This window comes from Felis catus, chromosome B4 (assembly GCF_018350175.1).
Source record: "Felis catus isolate Fca126 chromosome B4, F.catus_Fca126_mat1.0, whole genome shotgun sequence".
Taxonomy (NCBI): domain Eukaryota; kingdom Metazoa; phylum Chordata; class Mammalia; order Carnivora; family Felidae; genus Felis; species Felis catus.
The window spans coordinates 82,374,126-82,396,032 of NC_058374.1; the positions used below are offsets into that span (position 1 = coordinate 82,374,126).

General features: G+C 47.7%; 4 protein-coding genes across 13 annotated transcripts in view; 2 read left to right on the top strand and 2 right to left on the bottom strand.

The window, feature by feature from the left end:
• LOC101090953 (SAP domain containing ribonucleoprotein) overlaps positions 1-6,037 on the bottom strand; it is a 55,180-nt gene extending 49,143 nt beyond the window's left edge. For both annotated transcript variants that reach the window (XM_003988857.5, XR_006600772.1), the window contains exon 1: positions 5,845-6,037. In XM_003988857.5, the coding sequence (XP_003988906.1) occupies positions 5,845-5,880 (36 nt within the window). In that variant the 5' untranslated portion in view covers positions 5,881-6,037. The remainder of the gene's footprint in view (positions 1-5,844) is intronic.
• Positions 6,038-6,139: 102 nt separating this feature from the next.
• Positions 6,140-8,772, top strand: ORMDL2 (ORMDL sphingolipid biosynthesis regulator 2). Of its 3 annotated transcripts, none has more exons than XM_003988859.5 (4): positions 6,140-6,295; positions 7,222-7,396; positions 7,562-7,713; positions 8,289-8,772. In XM_003988859.5, the coding sequence occupies exons 1-4, from the start codon at positions 6,162-6,164 to the stop codon at positions 8,422-8,424; spliced, it is 597 nt and encodes a 198-aa protein (XP_003988908.4). In that variant the 5' UTR covers positions 6,140-6,161; the 3' UTR covers positions 8,425-8,772. The 3 variants fall into 3 exon arrangements, with proteins under 3 accessions (XP_003988908.4, XP_019690615.1, XP_044917853.1); XM_019835056.3 differs by having other exon boundaries at positions 6,178-6,295; positions 6,894-7,396; XM_045061918.1 differs by lacking the exon at positions 6,140-6,295 and adding an exon at positions 6,321-6,339.
• Positions 8,773-8,997: 225 nt separating this feature from the next.
• Positions 8,998-16,185, bottom strand: DNAJC14 (DnaJ heat shock protein family (Hsp40) member C14). 4 transcript variants are annotated; one of them, XM_003988861.6, is made up of 7 exons: positions 16,034-16,185; positions 14,116-15,581; positions 11,481-11,587; positions 11,133-11,252; positions 10,362-10,522; positions 10,177-10,279; positions 8,998-9,976 (listed from the first exon to the last, which is right to left on the bottom strand). In XM_003988861.6, exons 2-7 carry the CDS (start codon positions 15,523-15,525, stop codon positions 9,766-9,768), a joined length of 2,112 nt encoding a protein of 703 aa, XP_003988910.1. In that variant the 5' UTR covers positions 15,526-15,581; positions 16,034-16,185; the 3' UTR covers positions 8,998-9,765. The 4 variants fall into 4 exon arrangements, with proteins under 4 accessions (XP_003988910.1, XP_044917847.1, XP_044917846.1 ...); XM_045061912.1 differs by having other exon boundaries at positions 8,998-9,971; positions 16,034-16,172; XM_045061911.1 differs by lacking the exon at positions 16,034-16,185 and adding an exon at positions 15,839-16,027.
• Positions 16,186-17,072: 887 nt separating this feature from the next.
• Positions 17,073-21,842, top strand: LOC101084636 (transmembrane protein 198-like). Of its 4 annotated transcripts, none has more exons than XM_045061915.1 (5): positions 17,073-17,609; positions 18,618-18,877; positions 19,477-20,058; positions 20,473-20,633; positions 20,755-21,842. In XM_045061915.1, exons 2-5 carry the CDS (start codon positions 18,703-18,705, stop codon positions 20,890-20,892), a joined length of 1,056 nt encoding a protein of 351 aa, XP_044917850.1. In that variant the 5' UTR covers positions 17,073-17,609; positions 18,618-18,702; the 3' UTR covers positions 20,893-21,842. The 4 variants fall into 4 exon arrangements, with proteins under 4 accessions (XP_044917850.1, XP_011282344.1, XP_044917851.1 ...); XM_011284042.4 differs by having other exon boundaries at positions 20,476-20,633; XM_045061916.1 differs by lacking the exon at positions 18,618-18,877.
• The last annotated feature ends 65 nt before the right edge of the window (positions 21,843-21,907 follow it).

Consider the following 21,907-nt stretch of genomic DNA (forward strand, 5'->3'; position numbering starts at 1 on the left):
GGTCAATAATAGCCTAGTACTATGTCCTAATGCCTGCATCATTCACCTCACTTCATCTTAGCATGAAGGCATTTTATCATCTCACATTATCATAAGGTTGAGTATAGTACAATATTTTGAGAGACCACGTTGACATAACTTTTATTACAGTATATTATAGTTATTCTATTACTTACTGTGTTAATCTCTTACTGTACCTAATTTAAAAATTAAACTTTATGGGGTGCCTGGGTGGCTCAGTTGGTTAGGCGTCCAATCTCGGCTCAGGTCATGATCTCATGGTTTGTGGGTTCATGAGTTTGAGCCCCGCGTTGGGCCCTGTGCTAACAGCTCAGAGCCTGGAGCCCGCTTTGGATTCTGTGTCTCCCTCTCACTCTGTCCCACCCCCACTACGCTCTCTCAAAAATGAGTAAATGTTAAAGAAAACAAACAAATAAGTAAAAATTAAACTTTATTATAAGTATATACTTATAGGAAAAAATACAATACACATAGGTTTCCATACACTAGATTTTAGGCAGCCATTGGGGGTCTTGGAACATATCTCCTATGAATGGGGGGTGGGGGGAGGGATCTACTGCATCCAGAATCTAACCCTTTCAGGTCTTTGATACAAATTACTGTAAAAACTCTCAGCCCTTGCACCTCATTATAGTTTACTCTCAACAAAGTATCCAGAGTGATCTTTTAAAAATTTAAATCAGGAAAAAAAAAAGTCAAAACATGTCATTTCTCTATTCAAAAATCCCCCACTGGTTCCTTATCTCAAGGGTAAGCCAGAGTTCTAATCACCTAAAAGGTCTTCTTATAACACTTTGCATGTAAGACTCCCAACTTCACATCTGAGTCTCTGCTTTGACATCACCTTCTCACCAAGACCTTCCCTAGTCACCCTGTTTAAAATTTTAATACCTTTAGTCCCACTGTACTACTACCTAACCCCTTTACTATTTTTCTCTACAGACCTTATCACTATTTGACATACTATAAATTTTATTTATTGAGACTTCCCCCACTAAAATATAAACTCCACGACACCAAGAATTTCATCTGCTTTGTTCACTGCTATATGTTCAAAACCTATGATAGCACACATGGTAGGCACTCCATAAATATTTTGAGTAAGTTGCAAACCTTTCCTATCAGCCCTCAGTTCTTGAACTAGAGACCCACATTTGCAACTATTAGACATCTCCAAGTGCAAATCTCAAAGACACTTAAGCCAAAAACTGAACTTATCTTCTCTGTTCCACAAAACTGACTTCTTCCTCTTCTCTCAACCTAGACTACTCAAACCTTGGATTCATCTTTCATTCCTCCCACATCTAACTGATCTATACATACTTACAGTTTTATATCCCAAATTTCTTACAAATTTACTCCCATTCTAATAGCCACTACCTTATTTCAGATTTTACTAAGTTTATTCACTTGACAGTTATTGAACACCCATTCCATCAAGCATTATTTTAGATACAAGGAAATAATCATAAACAAAAGATAAAAGAGTTCTTGCCCACATGAAGTTTACAATCTGGTAAAAAACAAAAACAAAGCAATCAATGATCATTAATATAATGTTTAATTAACATAAAAAAGTACAGCGTACAGGGCACCTGGGTGGCTCAGTCGGTGGAACATGTACTCTTGATCTCAGGGTCGTGAGATCACATTAGGCATGGAGTCTACTTTAAAAAAAAAAGTACAGGGTCCCATGAAAGCATTTAAAAAGTAGTCAAATCATGTGTGTGGATACGGAGAACTTATCCTACCTAAGGGTTCCTTGGGTAAATGATGTTTGGCTGGTATCGGAAGGGAACTAGCAGTTAATTAATTAATTAGACAAAGGTATGGGGGATGGGAGTGGCAGGAGCACTACAGCCAAAAGCATGTATAACACTTCTGGGTTCTGAGGTAAGACAGACTGTAGCGCAGTGATTAAGAACACAAATCTGGAGGGAAGCCTGGGTGGCTCAGTCAGTTAAGTGTCCAGCTCCAGCTCAGGTCATGATCTCACAGTTTATGAGTTCCAGCCCCATGTCAGGCTCTGTGCTGACAGCTCAGAGCCTGGAGCCAGCTTTGGATTCTGTGTCTCTCCCTCTCTCTGCCCCTCCCCAGCCCGTGCTCTGCTTCTCTGTCTCTCTCAAAAATAAACATTAAAAATTAAAAAAAAAAAAAAAAACAAAAAAAAACCACCACAAATCTGGGGGACAGGCTATTTGGATTTGAGCCACCACTTATTAGCTCTGCAACCTAGGGGGCAAGTTACTCAGTTAATCTCTCCGAGCTTCCAATTTTCTCATTTTGAAATGAGAATAATAGAGGCATTTACCTTACAGGGTTATTTTGAGAATTACATCAGTTAACCTATGTAAGTAACTTCAACCAGATCTTGCAACATAGTAAATGCTAAGTATTAGTAATTAACACAGTCATTCTGAGGAATGAAATAAAATCAAGCCACTGTGGTTGGGAGTGTAAGAAACTAAGCTGGATTTATAAGAATATAATTAAAAGTTGTTTTCTTTTGGGGCGCCTGGGTGGCGCAGTCGGTTAAGCGTCCGACTTCAGCCAGGTCACGATCTCGCGGTCCATGAGTTCGAGCCCCGCGTCAGGCTCTGGGCTGATGGCTCGGAGCCTGGAGCCTGTTTCTGATTCTGTGTCTCCCTCTCTCTCTGCCCCTCCCCCGTTCATGCTCTGTCTCTCTCTGTCCCAAAAATAAATAAAAACATTGAAAAAAAAATTAAAAAAAAAAAAGTTGTTTTCTTTTTTTAAGTTCATTTATTTTGAGAGAGAGAGAGAGAGAGAGAGAGAGAGAGAGAGAGAGAGAGGATGCGCATGAGCAGGGAAGGGGAAGAGACAGAGGAAGAGAGAGAATCCCAAGCAGGCTCCATGCTATCAGTGCAGGGCCCAACACAGGACTCCATCTCAGGAATCCATCTCAGGAACTGTGAGATAAAGACCTGAGCCGAAATCAAGAGTCAGATTCTTTTTTTTTTTTTAATTTTTTTTTTAAACGTTTATTTATTTTTGAAAGAGCAAGAGAAACAGAGCATGAGCCTGGGAGGGGCAGAGAGAGGAGGAGACCCAGAATCTGAAGGAGGCTCCAGGCTCTGAGCTGTTAGCACAGAGCCCGACACGGGGCTTGAACTCAGGAGCTATGAGATCATGACCTGAGCCGAAGTCAGATGCTCAACCAACTGAGCCACCCAGACGCCCCAAGAGTCAGATTCTTAACCAACTAAGCCACCCAGACGTCCCTATAATTAAAAGGTTTTAAGCAGCAGAGTGACTACTATAATGAAAATCTAACTGGTAAAAATCTCTATGTCTCCAGACCCCATCCTCCATACTATCAAAAGAACAACAACTGATCATATCAGCTCTTCCTTTCAAATTTTCAAAGGCTCCTCACCTTCCACCTGCATGACAAAAAACAAACACCTTACACAAGTCAAAAGGCCCTTTTCAACATCACTCCATTCCACCTTTATGGTCACAAAGTTCACCTGCTTTCCAAACTATCTTCAACCACCAACACACATGCGCTTTATGCTTCAATATTATCTAACACTATACTATACACACTTGTGGTTCTCTCTGCAGTAGTCCCTGTTTTCAGCATGGACTATAAATTTGGTACTATTACAATTCAAGGCATTTTCATCCACATTCAGTCTCTTTCTGTGTTAGAATGACTGCATTTCTACAAAATCTTCAGAAATTTGCTGTTGATGTGGACTTACATATCAATCCAATTAATACTTTCCCCTCTTACTTCAAAGCTTGTTTCTTTCTTCTGGGACTCCATACTAAAGCCCCAAATTCTTTTTATAAAACTGGGAGGAGTTTTTAAAAAAGAGATAAAACTCTAAGTCAACCCAAAAATCAGGATCACTCCATCAAGATAGACAGTGGAACCAAACATTAACTGTCCCGGAAGTTAGAATTAAAGGCATAGGTTCTTAACCAGAGGTCCACGGACTCCTCAGGGCTACAAGGTAGTTTTATGAAGCCCCTCAAATCGCATGCAAAGTATGTGTACATGCCTTTTTCTGGGGAAAGGGTCCATACCTTTCATCAGAGTTTCAAAGATATCTGTGACCTCCAAAAGGTTAAGAAGTGCTCTAGAGAAAAAGCAAAGACAAGCAAATGTGATTAAAAGAGTGAATCTTTTTCAGGCTGTCAGGAGTGCCTCATGTTCTCTCAGACTATAAAACCCGAAATCAGGTCAGAGGACATTATCCTATCAATATCAAATTTAATACAGACCTGACAAAACAGATCTCATAGAAAGAATCACTCCATAAACCAATATTAAATCCATAAAGGCAAGTCATACAGCTGGTGACTTACTCCAGTGATTTCAAAAGTGGAATAAAAAGAAAATATTAAACCTTCTATTCATATTTCCTTTTTATCTCATTCACTCAAAACTTTCTTTCCTGTGCATGCTTCATAACACACATAACATTATGGCAGAACACAATTTATTTAAGTAACTACACATATGACAGAGGTGGTTACTCATTTTTTTTTACTCATTATATTAGGAGACCACAAATATGATCTACACATTTCAGTGCCACCAATTTAACAGTAACTCTGTGATCCATGAAAACCCACTAGCACAGTTTAGAATCCATGAGTAAGAAACCAGTTTTCACAGAAAGGTCAATTGGTGTCAACTAGTATGTGTCCTCCCTACACTTATTCTCCTTATGTCTTTTTTTAAGCTCATCAAGCTTTAAAGCATCAGTTTTTAGCTTTGGCTAAATCAGCCTGGTTTGTCTAAGGTTCCCAGGATGTGACCAAAACAAGAGCAAAACATCTGATGGGAAAGCTACTTGTGAAACCACAAATGGACAACTAAAGAAGAAGTTCTCTTAATTCGCCCTAAAATTACTCTTTTCTTCTAGAAAAATAACAATCTCAATGTGTCGAAGCTACCAACATTCCTCAAAGATACAACTTAAAACCACCCTGTGACTGAGAGTGTCACCCAGTGGTGACACCAAGAGATGCAGGGTCCGGATCCATCCGCAAGGTGAAATGGGAAGAGCTAAGGCTAACCTCGGAAATGCTTTCCCAAAATATTAACAGCTATGACTGAGTTGTCTCTCTACTGGTAAGGGGTAAGGGTAGGGGGTAAGGCTGGCAGGCGGAGAAGCGCGTGGGAGAATTCGAAAAACTTTTAAATCTGACCTATCTGTGCCTTTACTAACCCTTTAGGGCTCGAAACCCCTGGCTTCTACGGAGAGGCCTAGCTTCTGAGGCTTCTCCTCAAATTTCAAAGTTAGCTCCGAAGACGTGACCCCACCTAAAAAAAAAAAAAAAAAAAAAAAAAAAAAAAGGAGTGGAAGCATTTTTTGGCTCCTGTCTGAGACCTGGATAGGTGGAAAACACAAAGATGCCATCTGCTAACCGCAATCGCGGCTCTGGACAACAGACTGGGAAGCATCAATCCAAGGAAGAGATAGGGGTCCTGGCTCCAGCACGGGGCAAAGAGGAGGGGACCATTGACGTAATGCAGCTCTGACGAGAAACGAGAAGGGGGTATAACAGGTTGAAAGCACTTGCACACCCGGTGGGGAAGTGACACAGATGAGACAACGATGAAGAAAGAGTCAAAATAACAAAGATACCGTAAAACCATGCGGAGAAATGGAAAATTGGGGAAGGCGTAGCGGGGACGAAGGGAGGCACAAAAGAAAAGAACTACGGCGGGAGCCAAAAAACGAAGTGGAAAAGCCTGCAAGGTGAACACGTAGGAAAAGGCGCAAGCCACCCAGCAGAATTCAGTCCCAGCAAAGTCCAACTCAGCCCTTCCCCGCCTCACGGTACCTTCAGCTTATGGAGCTCCACCGTCTCCGACGCCATCTTGTTACCCCTCCAGTCCACTAGGCCCCCACCCGCAGCCTCGGCTTCCAGGAGCTCCCGCCTAGGCGCAGACAACCAAGGCCGACCAATCGCTGCCACTCTTACTCCCACCTCACACTATCAGCTCTTCCCATTAGTCAACAGCTGACGTCGCTCTCGCTCTTCCAGGCAGCTTTCCCCACCTCTCTCAAAAGGTGGGACAGGGAGAGGGGCGGGTTCCGCACTTCCCGACCGGCGGAACTGGAGACCAATTGCGCGGCTCCATTGCAAACTGCCAACCAATGGGTGGTGGCAGCGCTGATTCTGTTCCACCAATAGAAAGAGCGCAGATGGGCGAGGGCGGCTGCTTCCTGGAGACCGCAGGTGTGGAAGCGAGCGCCGCTCCTCGAGCCCCACGGGCTTCTGAAGCCAGCAGGTAGGGGCGGCCGGCCGACTGGAAAGGGGTGCTGAGGAAAACTGGTGAGGGCCGAAAGGTGGGGGGGAGGAGGGAGACAGAGCAGCGGCGAGTTAAATACCGAGAGAGGAGCTCTGAAGAGAGCCTTGAGAACAGCCAATGAACGACAAACGAGACAGGGAAGCTGGGAGGAGCTTGGGGTGGTTTCATAGCAGGGTGTGAGGAATTTAAGTAAGGGGGAGGGACAAGATCTGCTTCCTAAACAGACCTCAAGTTTATAGAGTTAGCACGACTTCAAGGAGCCAGGTTCAGACGCTCAGAGCCGCCCCTGGACTCGGGGAAAGGGCTCCATCTCTCAGGATGCTGAGCGCAGGTCCCTTCGTAGCTCAATCCAAAAGCCACGGGTAAATACTTGGCAGCGCCCGACGCTTGAGAGAAGGAATTGGGATGCTGCCTGCTCACATGCCAAGGGGAGGAGAGACAGGACGGGCAAGCCCCAGAGGAAAAGGTGGGAATTAGAAGTAGTTTTATTACCACAACGTTTCTCAGTGGCTCCTTGTTTCCCATGACCTTCTAATGAAATTCTGGTGCATGTAACCTCTCTCTGATTTCTTATAAGCTTCTTCAGGAAAGTGAGATACTTGTTTCCCTTGCTGCTTGAAGTCCCTGCCCCAAGCCTAGGCGTGCCCCTTCAAGTTACAGCTGAAGTGTAAGGATCAGAGTAAAGATTACTATTAATGTCTTGAAGAGTAGAGAGGACCCATCTCGTCTTTCAAGTTTTCTTCCCTAAGTCTTCAGTTTTTCCTTTGTGCGCAGTGGGGGAAGTTCTTTCTTTCCCAATAGAGGTCAGGGGATTTGGACTATTCAGGAGACAACTTGGGGGAACAAACTCAAAGAGGTGGAGAGGAAATTGAGTAGGACTCCTGCCTGATCCCCCACTGTGGTAGGATGAATGTAGGGGTGGCACACAGTGAAGTGAACCCCAACACTCGAGTGATGAATAGCCGGGGCATCTGGCTGGCCTACATCATCTTGGTAGGACTGCTGCATGTGGTTCTACTCAGCATCCCCTTCTTCAGCATTCCTGTTGTCTGGACCCTGACCAACGTCATCCATAACTTGGTGAGCACTAAACCACACCGTTATACCTAACCCAGGCTTTTCCCAACCGAAACCAAAAGCACCAATTATTTGGGGATGTATGTCTTCCTTTGGGGATCTCAGTGTAATTCTTGGGCTGAAGGACCATTTTCTGCCTCCTCACACTGCCCCCATCCCTCTTCCCAGGCTATGTATGTCTTCTTACATACTGTGAAAGGGACACCCTTTGAGACCCCTGACCAAGGAAAGGCTCGGCTACTGACACACTGGGAACAGATGGACTACGGGCTCCAATTTACCTCTTCCCGCAAATTCCTCAGCATCTCTCCTATTGTACTGTGAGTCCAGGGGGAGAGGTGGGAAATGCTCCAAGTGCCAAGTACAAACACCCACAGGGAAGTTTTAAAAAAGCAGACTACTCACTTAAACACTTTGAAGATAAGGTATGATCTAAATCTAGGAAGAGCAGTAAAGAAATGGAAGACAGTAAATAGGTTTTCTTTGCTGTCCCTTTGGTGGTAGGGGAATGGAGAAAGGACTAAGAAAACGCCAAGTAAAACCAAATGGTGTTACACTTCCAGAGGAAGTGAATGAATAAAGCAGAGATTATATAAATCTGTGAAAACTGTTGGGAATGGAAACAAAGGGACTCTGACATATAGGCCTCAGCTGTCATTTGCCACATGTCATTAACAATTAAAAAACACTCTAACTTAATCTCCAGTTAAAGGTGTCATCTGATTATCTCCCCAACCCCAAAGTAAACACTGTTAAAGTGACCGGAATATTTTCAGATATTCTAGGACTACATGCAATAAAACTGGTCATTTAAAATAGAAGAGAAAGTCACTGGAAAGGCATAAATACGGATAGGGAAGGCCAGCTTCACTCAACCCATTTCTTCTCTCCACAGCTACCTCCTCGCCAGCTTCTACACCAAGTATGATGCTGCTCACTTCCTCATCAATACAGCCTCATTGCTCAGTGTACTGCTGCCTAAGTTACCCCAATTCCATGGGGTTCGTCTCTTTGGCATCAACAAATACTGAAGGATGGGGCTGGGGATGACACTGGACCAAAGGGCTGTAACATCCTTTCCTTCTCCATACTGTCTTCTGTATCTTCAAAGCCTGAGAACTATACCACCTTTCCCAAACTCCCAGGAAGAGAACAGATAGGAAAATGGGCCTCCCTGGGCCCAGCCCTGCTAACAGCAGGTTTCTTTAAATCAAGAAAGGCGGGAAAGATAAGGGCCAAATCACTCTTTTTTCCACAGAAGGAAGCCAAGTTTGGGCAGCTTGTTTGGTGATTTAAGTTTTTGTAGATCTTCCACTCCCACTACCTTCCAGCTTTGTTTTACTGTGTATTTTCCTTATAATAAAGATAATTTTTTTTCAGATATGACTACAGTTCGGTCAGCATGAAGGGTTGGGAAATGTCCTCATAAGACTGGGGAAGAAACAATAGTAACTTTCTGTATAAAACTTCTCTAAGGTATTTTTTTTTTTATCCCCTCTCCCTTGGTCCAGTAGGAGATGCCCTTCACTCTCAGCTAAGAGTAGGAAAAGGATTCTCAAGTGAGAAAAAGGGCTCCACTATATGGGCAAAGAAGAAAGGGAAGATACAGGTTGCCAGTTATATATTTATAGAAAGATAATCCCCTGGCTTTAAATAGATATGTACATACAAATATGAACAAACTTAAAAAAATACAAACCCTTGGATCATAAAGGGGCTGCTGGGAGCCCCTTTTTCCTTCCCTCTCACCCAAGGGCAGAGGGCATGAGTCTGCTTTTTAAAAATTATCAGTTTTGGCCATCCCTGCAGCAACAAGCATGAAGTTGGGTGATTACCCACAAGGTGAATGTCAGGAAAAATGTAGAGTTCCCACTCTTTGAATTCTATGTATAATCTCCTATAATTAGGGCTACATGCTTTCTTGTTCTGTCTTTTAACTAGTATGTTGGGGTAAAGGAGGGGGCTCCCTCCTGAAATGGGTCAGGAAATCAGATAGACTTACAGTTTTAAAAGAGGGGGGGAAGTGTCATCTGCTCTAGAAGCAAAAGACAAAGGCATACAGACCCCAGGGAAATACCCAGTTCCCATGCTACCATGGGAGATACTGTCCAGCCCAGATCCAGGCTCTAGGTTCTTTGCTCTAGCCACCCCCTATTTCTTTGGTATTGTCTAAAGACAAGTTTCAGTTCCTAGGTGCTGGTGGAGGAGGGAGAGTGGTTCTGGGGCTTCCTACAGGTACTGAGTGAACAATTTGAACTTAAAATTTTCCCTTTTTTCAATATTTAAAAATAAACAAATCAAAACTCCATCCTGTGCTATACACAGCCCTTTTGACTCCCTGACATTGATCTGAGGAAAGAAGAGAAGGGGTGTCATCGTTGGAAGGGCCTCCTCACTTTCTTCCGCCGCTTCGGTTTGGCTTCTCCCTTGGGTACTGTGCTGTTGGGCTTAGAGGCTGCAGTGGCCCCAGGGCCAGGCTGAGGAGCTGCAAAGAAGTTCCCATTGGACATCTGGCCTGGGGGTACTTGAAAGATCCGGCTCAAGAAATCCTGAAGGTCTGCAGGAGGGGCTTCTGGGGCTGCTCTGAGGGGACAATAGAAGACATAACGAGGCAAGAAATACTGAGTTATATTGTTACCTGTTTATACCTAAGTTAAAGACATACTAAGTCAGTTGCCAGACTTCTTAAGGGTGAGACATCTAGGTGTCCTAAACGGCATGTCGTCTGAAATCATACTCAGAACTAGAATAGCAGGTAGATTGTTGAAAGAAATAACACTTACCTCTGCCGCCCACTGGTGCCTGGAATCCGAGAACCAAATGAGATGTGATAGGGGACTCTATGAGTATCTGGGGAGATTCCCACACGCTGGCATCCAGCCCACTCTGCAAGCATGAGAAATAATTAGCCAAAACATTATAGTTTTGAGCGTACATAAGCCCATATTTCTAGAGAACAGAAGTATACCTGTGATGTCATACACCTTTCCATCCATTAGTGCAAAATAGGTGATCTTGAGGCCCAACATGCTTGACTCTGCCCAAAAGTCTCCTTCCTCAGCAGGATGCAGTCTATTACACTCAGCACAGTATCTGGCACTTTTAGGTTCCCGGTCCATTTCAAACCTCCTACAACCCAACACAACAACAAAAATTCCTTAATTTGTCAAGCCTACGGTGTTGCTATAGTATCATCATTATGATCACTTCTCAGCCTTTTGGCTAAGATCAAGTGTATAATATTTTTTTTTGTTGTTTATTTTTGAGAGACAGAGACAGAATGTGAGTGGATTAGGGGCAGAGAGAGGGAGACACAGAATCCGAAGCAGGCTCCAGGCTCTCAGCTGTCAGCACAGAGCCCGACGCAGGGCTCGAACCCACAAACTGTGAGATCATGACCTGAGCCAAAGTCGGACGCTCAACCGACTGAGCCACCCAGGCACCCCTAATATCCTCGTTATTAACAAAGATGGCTGAAAGATCTAAAATTATCTCCACTCAGTTGTTACATATGCCTACAAACACCCTTACCCTCAGCCTTCTATATTAAATCTAAAAATAACTTTTTTTTTTATTGCTAATTCAAATTCCCAATCTCTTGATACGATGGCAAAAGCAGAAACCTCAGGGTCTTTTTACTCATCATCTATATCCCCCAACTACCAGAAATACTCACAAGGAGGTCTTTGGCTACCCAATCCCTAAGTTGTGGCTGTCCCATTCCTGTCCTATTTCATACCTATGCTTTCCCTGGCATCGGCTGCACATCATAGTGTTCATTGCCTCTTTGAGGTCATCCTGCAGCTTGGACAGAAACTCATTCACCGACCGGCTCAGCTCATTCTCTGCCATTCGTTTCCTAAGAGAAGAAAGCCTTTGTAAATGAGAGGGTATTGAGCAAGGGACAAAGGGAGATGAATCTTTTAGCCTCTTGAGGCTCCTGGCCAGCTAGAAAGATAAGCAACCCCAATTCCCTCCACCTCAGAGAGCCTCCTCCAGCCACAAGTCCAGGGACCTCTACTACTGAAGATTACTCATTTACCCCACTTTCCTATTTTCCACTTACAATTTCCTATTTCCCACTTACATTTCATATTCCTTCCGCCTTTCAGGATTGCTGACAATGTCCCAAGCTGCCCGCAAAACCTTGAAGGCCTCCTCGGCCCGGGGATGATGATTTTTGTCAGGATGAACCTACCAAGACAAAGATTTCCTCACAAATCCATTCCAACTTTCTCTCCATCTTAGGTCAAAATAACCTCATATCAAAGTGTTCTCTTTGACCACCCTTTTGGAGAGTCAATTCACCTAGATAAGTAATTGCTCTAGCTCTGCAAATAGTTTCAGGATCAAGACCCAGGTCTGTCACTATTAGCTATATGACCTAGAATATTGTATCTATCACGGATTATTGGGAGTATCGAATGAGAATACACATGATGTACATAGTACAGAATTTGGCATTAGGGTGATCCACCATCTCAGTGTGCTTGGGATTGTCCCAATTTTAGCACTGAAAGTTCATGTCTCAGGAAACCCTCAATCCCAGGCAAACAGGGATGTATATGCTACCTGGTATACATATACTAAGCCCTCACATTTTAGCTTTATCATCAATCATAAAGAATTCCAAGGATATTATATCCTCAAACTCATTCTTTTTTAACTAGAAAATTCTCATATATACTTCCTACAACAGTTTGCCTTTCTGTCCCAGAAATGAAATATAGCATATTGTGATCCTCACAGGCCTTTTACCCACTTTTCAACCTTTTCTCTAGGACAAATAGTATCCTTACTTCCTACAGCTTCTTGATTGTTCCCATCCTTATTTTCCAAAGGTACAGAATAAAGCTAGTCTCCTGATGATGCCAAATAAATAGAATGCTGCTAAATCTCCCACATATCCAAGCTTAGAGAACAGCCTTTTAGTCATGGTCACTCTGGGGCCTAATAAGGGCAGTGAGAGGTTCCATAAAAGAAGCCCACAGACACTGGCCCAGAACAAGGAAGAATTCTTACATGTGTTACAGGTGTGTTGAAGATTGGGGGACTTAACTCCATCTCTACTCCAAGAAAACAAGTTGAAAATGAAAAATTTTGTGACAGTATTTCCCAAGAGAGGATTATCTGCTAAAAGACATGAAAGTGAGGGGCGCCTGGGTGGCTCAGTGGGTTGGGTTGGGTTGGGTTGGGTTGGGTTGGTTTGGGTTGGGTTGAGCGGCCAACTCTTGATTTTGGCTCAGGTCATGATCTCGTTGTCGTGGGATCCAGCCCCATGAGCCTGCTTAGGATTCTCTCTCTGCCCCTCTCCTGCTTGTGTGTGCTCTCTTCCTCAAAAAATAAAAATAAACTTAAAAAAAAAGAAAGACATGAAAGGGAGAAAAGAGCTCTACTACTAGTATCTAACTGAGTGTAAGCTGTTGTTCCCCACTCTTAAGAATATGCCCCCATCTATCCACTAAGGGGCATGAATTTCCCACCAAACTAATTTAGTCCTCTGCTAAGTTACACACCTGGTATATTACTGTGTCTTGAATAGTTAATGGACACCTTGGTTACTCATTCCTATTTGGTGTCATGCAATCATTGAGGTAATTTACACACCATGATTTTTTACCAGTCCAGTTCCATACACTCAAATAGGCCCCCAATGGAATTTACACACATTACTTAATATTCATAATATAGTTTAACTTACAGAAAATAGCAATAATCATCACATCTAAAAATAATTACCTAATATCTACTAATAGCAATTTGATTGCATGCTCATGTTAAACCATTTCCCTGAAGCATATGGGGCATCACAACTGCCATCTGTACCATGCCCTCTTATCAACAAAAGCAACCCTATCTTGGGGTGCCTGGCCAGCTCAGTCATTAAGGCAACTGTGACTCTTGATCCCAGGGTTGTGGGTTCAAGCCCCAAGTTGGGTGTAGAGATTACTTAAGGCTCGCTCAGTCAATTAAGCATCAGACTCTTGGTTTCAGTTCAGGTCATATGATCTCACAGTTGGTGAGATCAAGCCCCGCATTGGGCTCTGTACCAGCAGTGTGGAGCCTGCTTGGAATTCGCCTCCCCCTCTCTCTCTGCCCCTCCCCTGCTCACACTCTAAATAAACATTAAAAAATAACTTAAAAAAAAAAAAACAGACAACTGTATCTTCATGTATGACATACATGTGCACACGCCTCTCTATGGTTTATGCTCTGTTCTCTTTCCTTTTCCCACTCTACATTGCTGGTCCTGAAATACGTTTTCTTTCACCTGGTCCTGGAATAATCACATGCATTTCCTGAACTTTCCCACTCTAGGTCCACATTTGCCTCTCTGGGACAGATAGCTGGATTTCCCCATGTTCAAAAAACCCTCTTTTGTTCAAGGTAGAGGAATTGACAGGCTATCTGACTAGGCCTTTTCTCCACCCTAGTTAGAGGGACTTCACCTGGAAATTCCAGGGTGAGTGGTCCAACATTGAACCACTAGGTTCATTTCTTTTTATTAAGAATCTCATGACAAAAAACTTAAAATGAAGGGAAAGTCAGATCTCATACTGAAGGGGAAAAAGTCTTTATGACTGTTTCCTAAGAATTAAAGTTACTCCAGCTTCAAGTTGACTTTTTACTCTGCCTTCTCTTTATTCTACTCTCCCTAAAATTGGAATAGAAAATAAAATTTAACAAAAGAGGAAAAGGAAACAGAAGGGAAGAATACTCACCATCACTGCCAGCTGCCTATAGGCCTTCTTCAGTTCAGTATCTGATGCTGTGGCTTCAACCCCCAACACATGGAAAGGGTTTAACTCATCCTCAGGAACCCCAGCCATGGTCAAGAGTCGAGCCACTTCTTCTTCAGGCTGGCAGTAGCGACCACCAGCTATAGGTGCATTCCCCTGCCTGTCAGTCCTTGGCTTGACCCAAGGCAACTCCAGCCAACCCCACTGAAACATTTTTACCAACTGTTGCCATGGCCTGCTATCTCTCAGCAGAATCAGGCAACGCTGCAGGGTGGGAAAATCCAGCCAAGAAAAGAGCCAAGTGGCTTTACCCCTCCAGCCTAACCTGTCACCCAGTCCCACCAGAAACCGCCAGCCCAACTGTAGACAGCCCAACAAGAGGGCCAGAGCCAAGAGGAGCAAAGCACCCAGTAGCCTAAGAAAACGGGTTAATAGCCCTGCCCCATAGCAACATCCTTGGCTCATAAATTGGAACATCACCTGGGCCCAGCCCCCCAGCCGCCCTGCCCAGACTCCCACCCAGACTCGAAAAAGGTCCAGATCACTGCCTTTCAGCTGCCTGCATGCATAGATGAGATGGCCACAAGTTTCCACATACTCTCCCACCAATACCAGCAGTTCAATCAGCCACCAGAAGCCTGCCTGTCCAAGCTGACACAGTTCTTCCGCTCCCCATAATCCCAGGCCTCTGCGCTTATCTACTTGACTTCGTTTCCGGCCCAGCCTATGTCGGCCAGGGGACCTGGGATCTCTGCGTCCACCTTCCCGAGTATCCTCCTTGGCTGGAATGCGGTGCCGCTGTCTCCGAGGTGGTTTCTTTCCACTGGGCACACGTGAAAAATCACTGGGGAACTTAAGAGGTTCCTCATCATCATATTCCTCTTCCAACTCTTCATCTTCCCCCAAAACTGGAGAGGTACAATGGTGGCAAAAGTTGCTAGAAGAGCTATCTCCTCCCTCAGAGTAAGGCCCTTCAGGGATTCCAGGGGTTCCCTGGCAGTTGCAAGCAGATGGAATGGAAAGAAAAGAAGGGTTCCCATCCTCCTGGTACCCAGCCTCATTCTCTCTTGAGAGTTCCTGGTCCACTCCTGACTCTTCCTCTGAAGATGCCTCACTCTGATCAGGGTCCTCTCCATCCCTAGGGGGTCCTGGACCCCTTGGGGGGCCATGGCTTGGATCCGACCAGTGGGCTGGGTTTGGGGGCTGTGTGTACTTAGGACTAGAGTGCTCTGTGAGGCAGCGGGTACCATTAGAAGCAGGCCTCGCTGAGTCCCTGAGTCCTGAGAATGAAAGTATTTCAGGGTCCACAGAGGATCCTAAAGTCCTGAGGGAGGCGCCACCACTGTGGTGGGCTCCACACAACCCTCTTTCTCCGGGGTGCTTCTGGGCCATGACCCCGGGGCTTCCTGAGGATTTTAGGTCACAGCCATCATGATAAGTTCTGAGGCCTGTAACAAAGGTATTAAGGTGGGGGATGATCAAGTATAGGACACAAAGAGAGGGGCTAAATTATCTTAAATTGGGGATACAGTTAATGCACCCACCTCCCTTGTTTTCTCAGATTCTTCTGGAGCTTTCGTTGTCCCCAGCAATAAGCAAATACTCCATTAACCACAACCATGCTCCCTCCCCTCCTCCAAATCCCCTTAGTTTTTCTTCTTCCCCCAGAAAGCTACAAACCAAAATCTGGGAAAGAGGGAGGTACCGTAAAGGGTGTGGTCCTAGGGTCACTCGTGGGGGAAAAAGGGAAAGACGACCGGAAAGGGGTGCCGCAGGCTGCCCGAAAGGGTGGGGACCGCGCGGCTCTTAAGAAAAACCTGGGGGACCGAGCTTAGGGTTGCAGCTGAGAAAGACATCCAGGAAACCCTTGGGCTGGGTAGAGGGGGTAAAGGTAACGTACCGGAAGAGCGGCGGTAACTCCTCCCCCTCCAGCCGCTGGGCCTAGGGCCAGGGGGAGCTACGAGAGCAGCTCCCCCGGCTCCGCCTCCCGCTCACGCTCTGCTTCCGCCTTCCGTCCCCGCCGTGGCCACCGACCTACGGTTACTTCCACTTCCGGGGTCACCAGGGAAGAGACGGGAAGGAAACGAAAAGGCGGTTGGCGGAGGCGCGAGCCAGTCCAGCAAGCGCTGAGTCAAATCGGAGGAGGCGGTCCTAGGGAACACTGGCCCCTCCCCTTAAAGGGCTCTCTGCTGCCGCCCTCCAAGTGCTGGAGTCCTATCCCCGCTGGCTGCACCGCTGGTGGGCGCTGCAGCTATGCCTGCGGACTGGGGGCAGATTTTCAGGGTTCCTCTGGCTGTATTCTTGGGCTTTGTAGAGACTGGGAGATAGAGAATAGCCACCGAGCCACAGTCTGTTTCCTTTGCAGACAAAACCAGGGAGCGTAGAGGAGCCACCGCCCGGATCCTTTCCCTGCTGCCTGTAGCGAGGACAGAGGACCTTTTGTATCATGCGGAGGTGGAGCGGCGGGGAGGACGCCCCGGGCTAGCCCCCACCCTGGCCTCCCTGCACTGCCCCTTCTTTCCCAGCAATCTTCGGCCTCCCCAGCGCCAGACCCAGCTGGCGAACTGCCCGGTATAACTACAGCTCCCACGGCCCAGACCCACCCCTCAGGACGCAGCTCCCAGGCACGGTCACGGAGCGGTTCCAGGCGACCAGGAACGTAGCTCCGCCGGGCTCAGGACCCGAGCGGAGTGCCAAAAAACACTGCACTCATCTGCATGCTGCTTTGCGTCTCATTTGCATACCGAGCTGCTCTCGGTCGACGTCGACACGCGCCCCCGCCCCCACGCAGACCAGACTTGGGTCCCCTCTCTGTCGGTCCCCTCCTCTGCACACGCCTCTCTCGTTAGTCCCCCTTCCAAAGCTCGTCTTGCTCCGCAAGTTTTTCCGCCCATGAGCCCCTCGCCAGCGCCCCCAGTCCTGTAAAAGCCCCTTCCCCGGGTCCCCGTCTCGACCACCAGGTTCTCCAGAAGACAATACTCCAATTCTCTGGGAAGTGGAAGAAACCAAGCCGGGACTAGGGGGGCGCTGGGACCCCCGTTGGGGCGTTGAGAGCTTCTAATTGTCGAGTTATCGCCTAAGTATTCAGAGACATTTTCTTCAACCTCGTGTGGTGCCCCCAAACCCTTCTCTGCTATGGTTGCGGGGGTCTCTGGTCCCAGCTTAGATCAGTGGGCAAACTGGGTCCCCCCACACATAGGGAAAAGAGTTGGAGGGGCCCGCCCCGTGATGTCACCCCCACTCCCCCACCCTCACACACACACCCTGTCCCCTTCCTCCACCCCCTAGGCTGATTGCATTTAGCTCTCAGGGCTTGGGCTACGACTTGCAAGAGTTTAGGGGGGCAACGAACAGAGTGGCCCTGAGGGTGCCCACGCCCGACAGCCGCCCCGACGCCTAGGACCTTCGGGCAAGGATGCAGCAGGGGGGTTAGGGAAGCACTTCTACCCCCTCCTCTCCTGAGTCCTGGCAGGGTGGTGAGTAGTTAACACTCCTTCCCCAACCCTCTCCTTATTTAGGGTCCCTAGACTTCCAAGCGGATTGAGGTGAGGAGCCCCAGGGATTCCCCCACGCCAACCGTCCAGCCTGTTAGGACCTTGATGTCCAAAAGAAGACAGATGAAAGTGCCTGCATCCACCCTACCCCACTCCCACAGTGCTCCCCAAACCAGCCCTTCCTTGGTGTTCTCCTTTCAGGAACTGAATTCAAACCCCACTGGCAACCCTGACACCCCTGGGGAAAGGGGGGGGGGGAGGAAAAGTCCCATCAGTGTCCTGAGGGGAGGAGCAAGAGGCTACCAGGATGTGAGATGTCTGTGGGCAAGGTGCCTGCTTAGTCCAAGAGGGACCATGGGAATTGGACTGTGGCCGGATACCCCTTCCCCCAACTTAACTCCATCTACCTATGAAGCGGAGGCTTCAGAACCTTGACAAAGTGCGGGAACTGTCTCTGGTTCCTTGTCCCAAACTTTTTTGATATGCTTCTTTTTACGTCTTCCTTCCCTGGGGTTGGAGCAGCTGTCCAGAGACCCCACTATGACTCATTCTCTCCTGTTTCTCCTCCTCCCCCCCAGGATTAACCCCACCTTTCCCAGTCCGGTAGGGTCGTATTGAGTTCCAGCTGCAGATTGGGCAAGCTTTGTTTTTAGCTGGAACAGGCGGCTGAACCTTCAGTTCCCAGTCCCACTAATGCCCCTGGGCCCCTCCTTCCACCCACTTAGGACTTCTGACTCTTCCCACCCTGGAAAGCTAGGGAACAAAGTCTCATTACCTTATGAGATTTTAGTTTAAGTTTCACTTAGTGTCCTTGTTTCAGAGGTTAGTAAAGAGACAGCCAGCTCCCCTTGACCCACTCCTGTAGATTTTTTCAGTTACCCCAGCAAGTCCATGCTCCCTCCTGAAATGGGCCTTTCTTCGTAAGAAATAGAGGTACAGAATCCTCAAGATTCATGGGCACCTAAGTTCCTGCCCCCTACCCCCTTGCAGGTTTCCCAACCCCCTCAAGACATTCATGGATGGATGAGAGGAGCTGACACTGACCTTCCCCTCTGTGATCACCTTTTCTTCGGCCATGGAGGAAGCCTTGCTGCCCCTGGCCATGACCTCTGACCCCAGGCCCTTTAATCAACAACTCCCAGAGCCTCCAGACCCAAGATGTGTCTTGGAACCCCAGGACAATCCTGAACTGGCACCCGCCCTGGTGTGTGCTCTTTGCTGCTGCTTTGGAATCATCTACTGCTGCTTCGGTGAGGGCAGGGCCAGGATTCTGGGGGGCAGCTGCCCAAGACTCTCACCCTCAAGGATGATGGGAACTTTCTTCTTTGCTCCTAGGCCACCTCTACTCCTCTATTAGGGGATGCCTACCTTCAGTGTAGCCCCTGCTGCTCTCGCCAGCTCTTCTTGTCCACCCCCCCCCCACACACACACACACATCCATGCCCCCTGACTCTGACCCCTGGCAACTATCACTTGCTTCACCCTTCCCTCCTACCTCAAAACTCCATTCCCACATTATCCTCCATGATTCTTCAACCCTTCCCCAATAACCTGAATCAGCCTGTGCTGATTCCTTCTGCCATCCCTGGAAGGACTAAACCTTTTTTCTATAGCTATTTCCCTCAACATATCCATCTTTCCTCCTAATTTTTCCTCCCGCCCCTCACAGGTTTTGAAAGGTCCCTGCCCTCCCTGAGATGATCCCTTTTTATCCCTTGCCTTGTGGTCCCTGGGTTGCTGCTCCTGTCTTCTGCTCCTCGTTAGCCACTCCTCTCCCTTGTAATTCATCAGAGCCATCCGTGTAGATGCCCCCTTTCTGTCTCTCAGTGCCTCCTGCCTCCCTTCCCAGGCTACCGCTGCTTCAAGGCAGTAATGTTTCTCTCGGGCCTGCTGTCAGGAGCTCTGGTGATCTTCCTGCTGTGCCACAAGGAACGAGTGCTAGAGACACAGCTGAGCCTGGAGGTGAGCGCGGGCATTGCGCTGGGCATCGGACTCCTCTGTGGCCTGGTCACCATGTTGGTTCGCAGCGTTGGGCTCTTCCTGACTGGTCTCCTGCTAGGCCTAACCCTGGGTGCCGGGGCCCTGCTGGGCACAGAGCCCATCTACCAACCACCTTCAGCCTGGGTGCCAGCTGGGGGGCTGGTGGGGCTGGCACTGCTGGGAGCCCTGCTCACGCTTCGGTGGCCACGTCCATTCACAGTTCTGGGCACGGCCCTGCTGGGTGCTGCGGTGCTGGTGGCCTGTGCTGACTACTTCCTAGAGGGGCTGGCACTGGGCAGTCGGCTGGGCCAACGCTTGCAGGCACTTCCAGCCTTGCCTCCTCTCTGCTGGTATAGCTGGGTCTTGCTGGGCACCTGGCCAGCCCTGGGGGCCCTTGGGGCCCTGGCCCAGTGGAAGCTCATGGATGAGGAACATGGAGGCCACGCCAATGGTGAGTTAGTGCCATGGTACAGAAGCAGCTAACCTGTGCCCATGTCCCCAGTTCCCAGACTTGATGGGGGGGAAGAGGGGGGAAGTGTCTAAGGTGAATGGGGCAGGGCATCGAAAGAAAGTTAGAGTTGGAGGAACCAACAGTCTGGGTGAGAATGAGGAAAAATTGTCAGAGGGAATAAGGAGGAGTTAGTTACTGGGGACCGTTACAGAAGGAAAGGAATATCTCAGGGAAGTCCAGAAGGAAAGTGTAGGAGGATTCCAAAGAAGAGTTTCTTTTAGAATAACCAGGGGAAAGATGAGGTTTGAGAGACCCAGAACAGGAAGAACAAATGGGTTTCTGTAGAGGGTGAGTGTGTTTGGGGGTGGGATTTAGGGTCTAAAGAGGCCTGAGTCTGTATTGCCCCCTCCCAAGCAGTGGTCTTGAGCCACCAGCGAAGGCATCTTCAACTCCTTCGGATCCGCCAGCAAGAGGCCAAGTGGCACCGAACATCCCCTGGGGTGGGGCTCTGTGAGGGCAGTTACCGGCGCCAGCTCCCCCACAACAGCCGGAGCCCTGCTGATAGTCTGGCTCCTGTGAGTGAGGGGAGGGGCACACCTGGGGATGGGGCAGAGGGCACTCAGGGATGGTCAGGGTGGGAGGGGGGGCTCTGACCTAGGCCCTTCCTTCTGCCTTCTCTGCCCTGTGCCTCTCCAGAGTTATCTCCAGAGCCTTCGAGAGCGCCAACTGGGACCAGGCACCCGGGCCACAGCCCCCCACACCGTCCTGGACTTGGATTCTGACTGTGGTTCCACTGTACCCCTCACCACACCTTCTGGTTCCACCCATACCTGAGCCTAAACCTCCACTGAGGCTTCCACCCCAGCAAGAGCCTGGGAACACCCAAGTGTGCAAGGCCTGAGCCCACAGGACACACACACAAACTTCCCCACCTCTCAGATTGGGGATAGAATCTGTACTCCAACCCAGACCAACCCTGTAGGGATATGTTTCAGGGACAGGTAAAGGAGAATCTTGTGGGGAGGGGAGAAGAATGGAAGTAGGAGAACCTACCTCTTCCAAAAATAGAGGTGCCCTGGTCCCTAAAGTAACTGACTTTCTAATTCCCTTTAAACCAAGGAGAGCCCTTACCCAAATAGCCTTTTATATACTTGCCTTGGTGTGCCTTGGAGTTTTGTTGTTTTAGGACCTATTGAAAATCAGGAAGCCCACTAAAGCACTTGATAGCTTTTTGATGGGGAGAAGGACACAGAGGAACTCTAGGATCACCTAATCCCTAGGCCTCTCTCATTAAAAGGTAGTTGGCTTCCTGGTTAGCCTTTACTCCCGAGTCCCATAGGCTCAAGCCTCCTTCTCCTACCTCAGTTGGGAGTACTGTCCTCCATGGTGCTTCCTTTTCCCTCCTTAATGTAGGGAAGACGATGGGGCAATGTATGGAACAGCACCTGCCTCCCCCAAAAGCTGGCTATTTGCCCCAAGGAGAAAGCATTGGCCCACATGCCAGAGTCTTGCCCTTTTGCCCAAAGTAGCCTGGTCTTCAAGGCTGCACAGGAGACAAGTGCCTTCTCTGCTTCTCATTGTAGGTGATGCTAATCTCCTTAACTAGAACTTTGTCCCACCCACTAACCCATTCTAACTCTCCCTCCTCTGATTCTCCCGCTCAGTCTGTTCCCTGGTTCCCCAGACAGCATGAAGGAAGATATATTCCTCCCCTGGGCAACAAAGCTAGGATGGGAGGGAAGAAGAATATGGAGCACGTGAATAAAATGGCATTGAACACTGAACCAGGGAGTCCAGCCTCTGCTGTTGCTGTTTTTTTCTTTTTTCTTTTTTTTTTTTTTCTTTTTTT

What these genes read in the sequence shown, in the direction of transcription:
- ORMDL2 (XM_003988859.5), top strand. Translation starts at nt 6,162, where the DNA reads ATGGGTGGTGGCAGCGCTGATTCTGTTCCACCAATAGAAAGAGCGCAG. An exon ending in CGGGCTTCTGAAGCCAGCAG is followed by an intron (nt 6,296 to 7,221) that starts GTAGGGGCGGCC and finishes CCACTGTGGTAG; the next exon opens with GATGAATGTAGGGGTGGCAC. An exon ending in CCAACGTCATCCATAACTTG is followed by an intron (nt 7,397 to 7,561) that starts GTGAGCACTAAA and finishes CCCTCTTCCCAG; the next exon opens with GCTATGTATGTCTTCTTACA.
- DNAJC14 (XM_003988861.6), bottom strand. Translation starts at nt 15,525, where the DNA reads ATGGCCCAGAAGCACCCCGGAGAAAGAGGGTTGTGTGGAGCCCACCAC. An exon ending in AGGCGGAAGGAATATGAAAT is followed by an intron (nt 11,253 to 11,480) that starts GTAAGTGGGAAA and finishes TTCTTCTCTTAG; the next exon opens with GAAACGAATGGCAGAGAATG. An exon ending in AAAGGTGTATGACATCACAG is followed by an intron (nt 10,280 to 10,361) that starts GTATACTTCTGT and finishes TCATGCTTGCAG; the next exon opens with AGTGGGCTGGATGCCAGCGT.
- LOC101084636 (XM_045061915.1), top strand. Translation starts at nt 18,703, where the DNA reads ATGGAGGAAGCCTTGCTGCCCCTGGCCATGACCTCTGACCCCAGGCCC. An exon ending in ACATGGAGGCCACGCCAATG is followed by an intron (nt 20,059 to 20,472) that starts GTGAGTTAGTGC and finishes CCCCCTCCCAAG; the next exon opens with CAGTGGTCTTGAGCCACCAG. An exon ending in CTGCTGATAGTCTGGCTCCT is followed by an intron (nt 20,634 to 20,754) that starts GTGAGTGAGGGG and finishes GTGCCTCTCCAG; the next exon opens with AGTTATCTCCAGAGCCTTCG.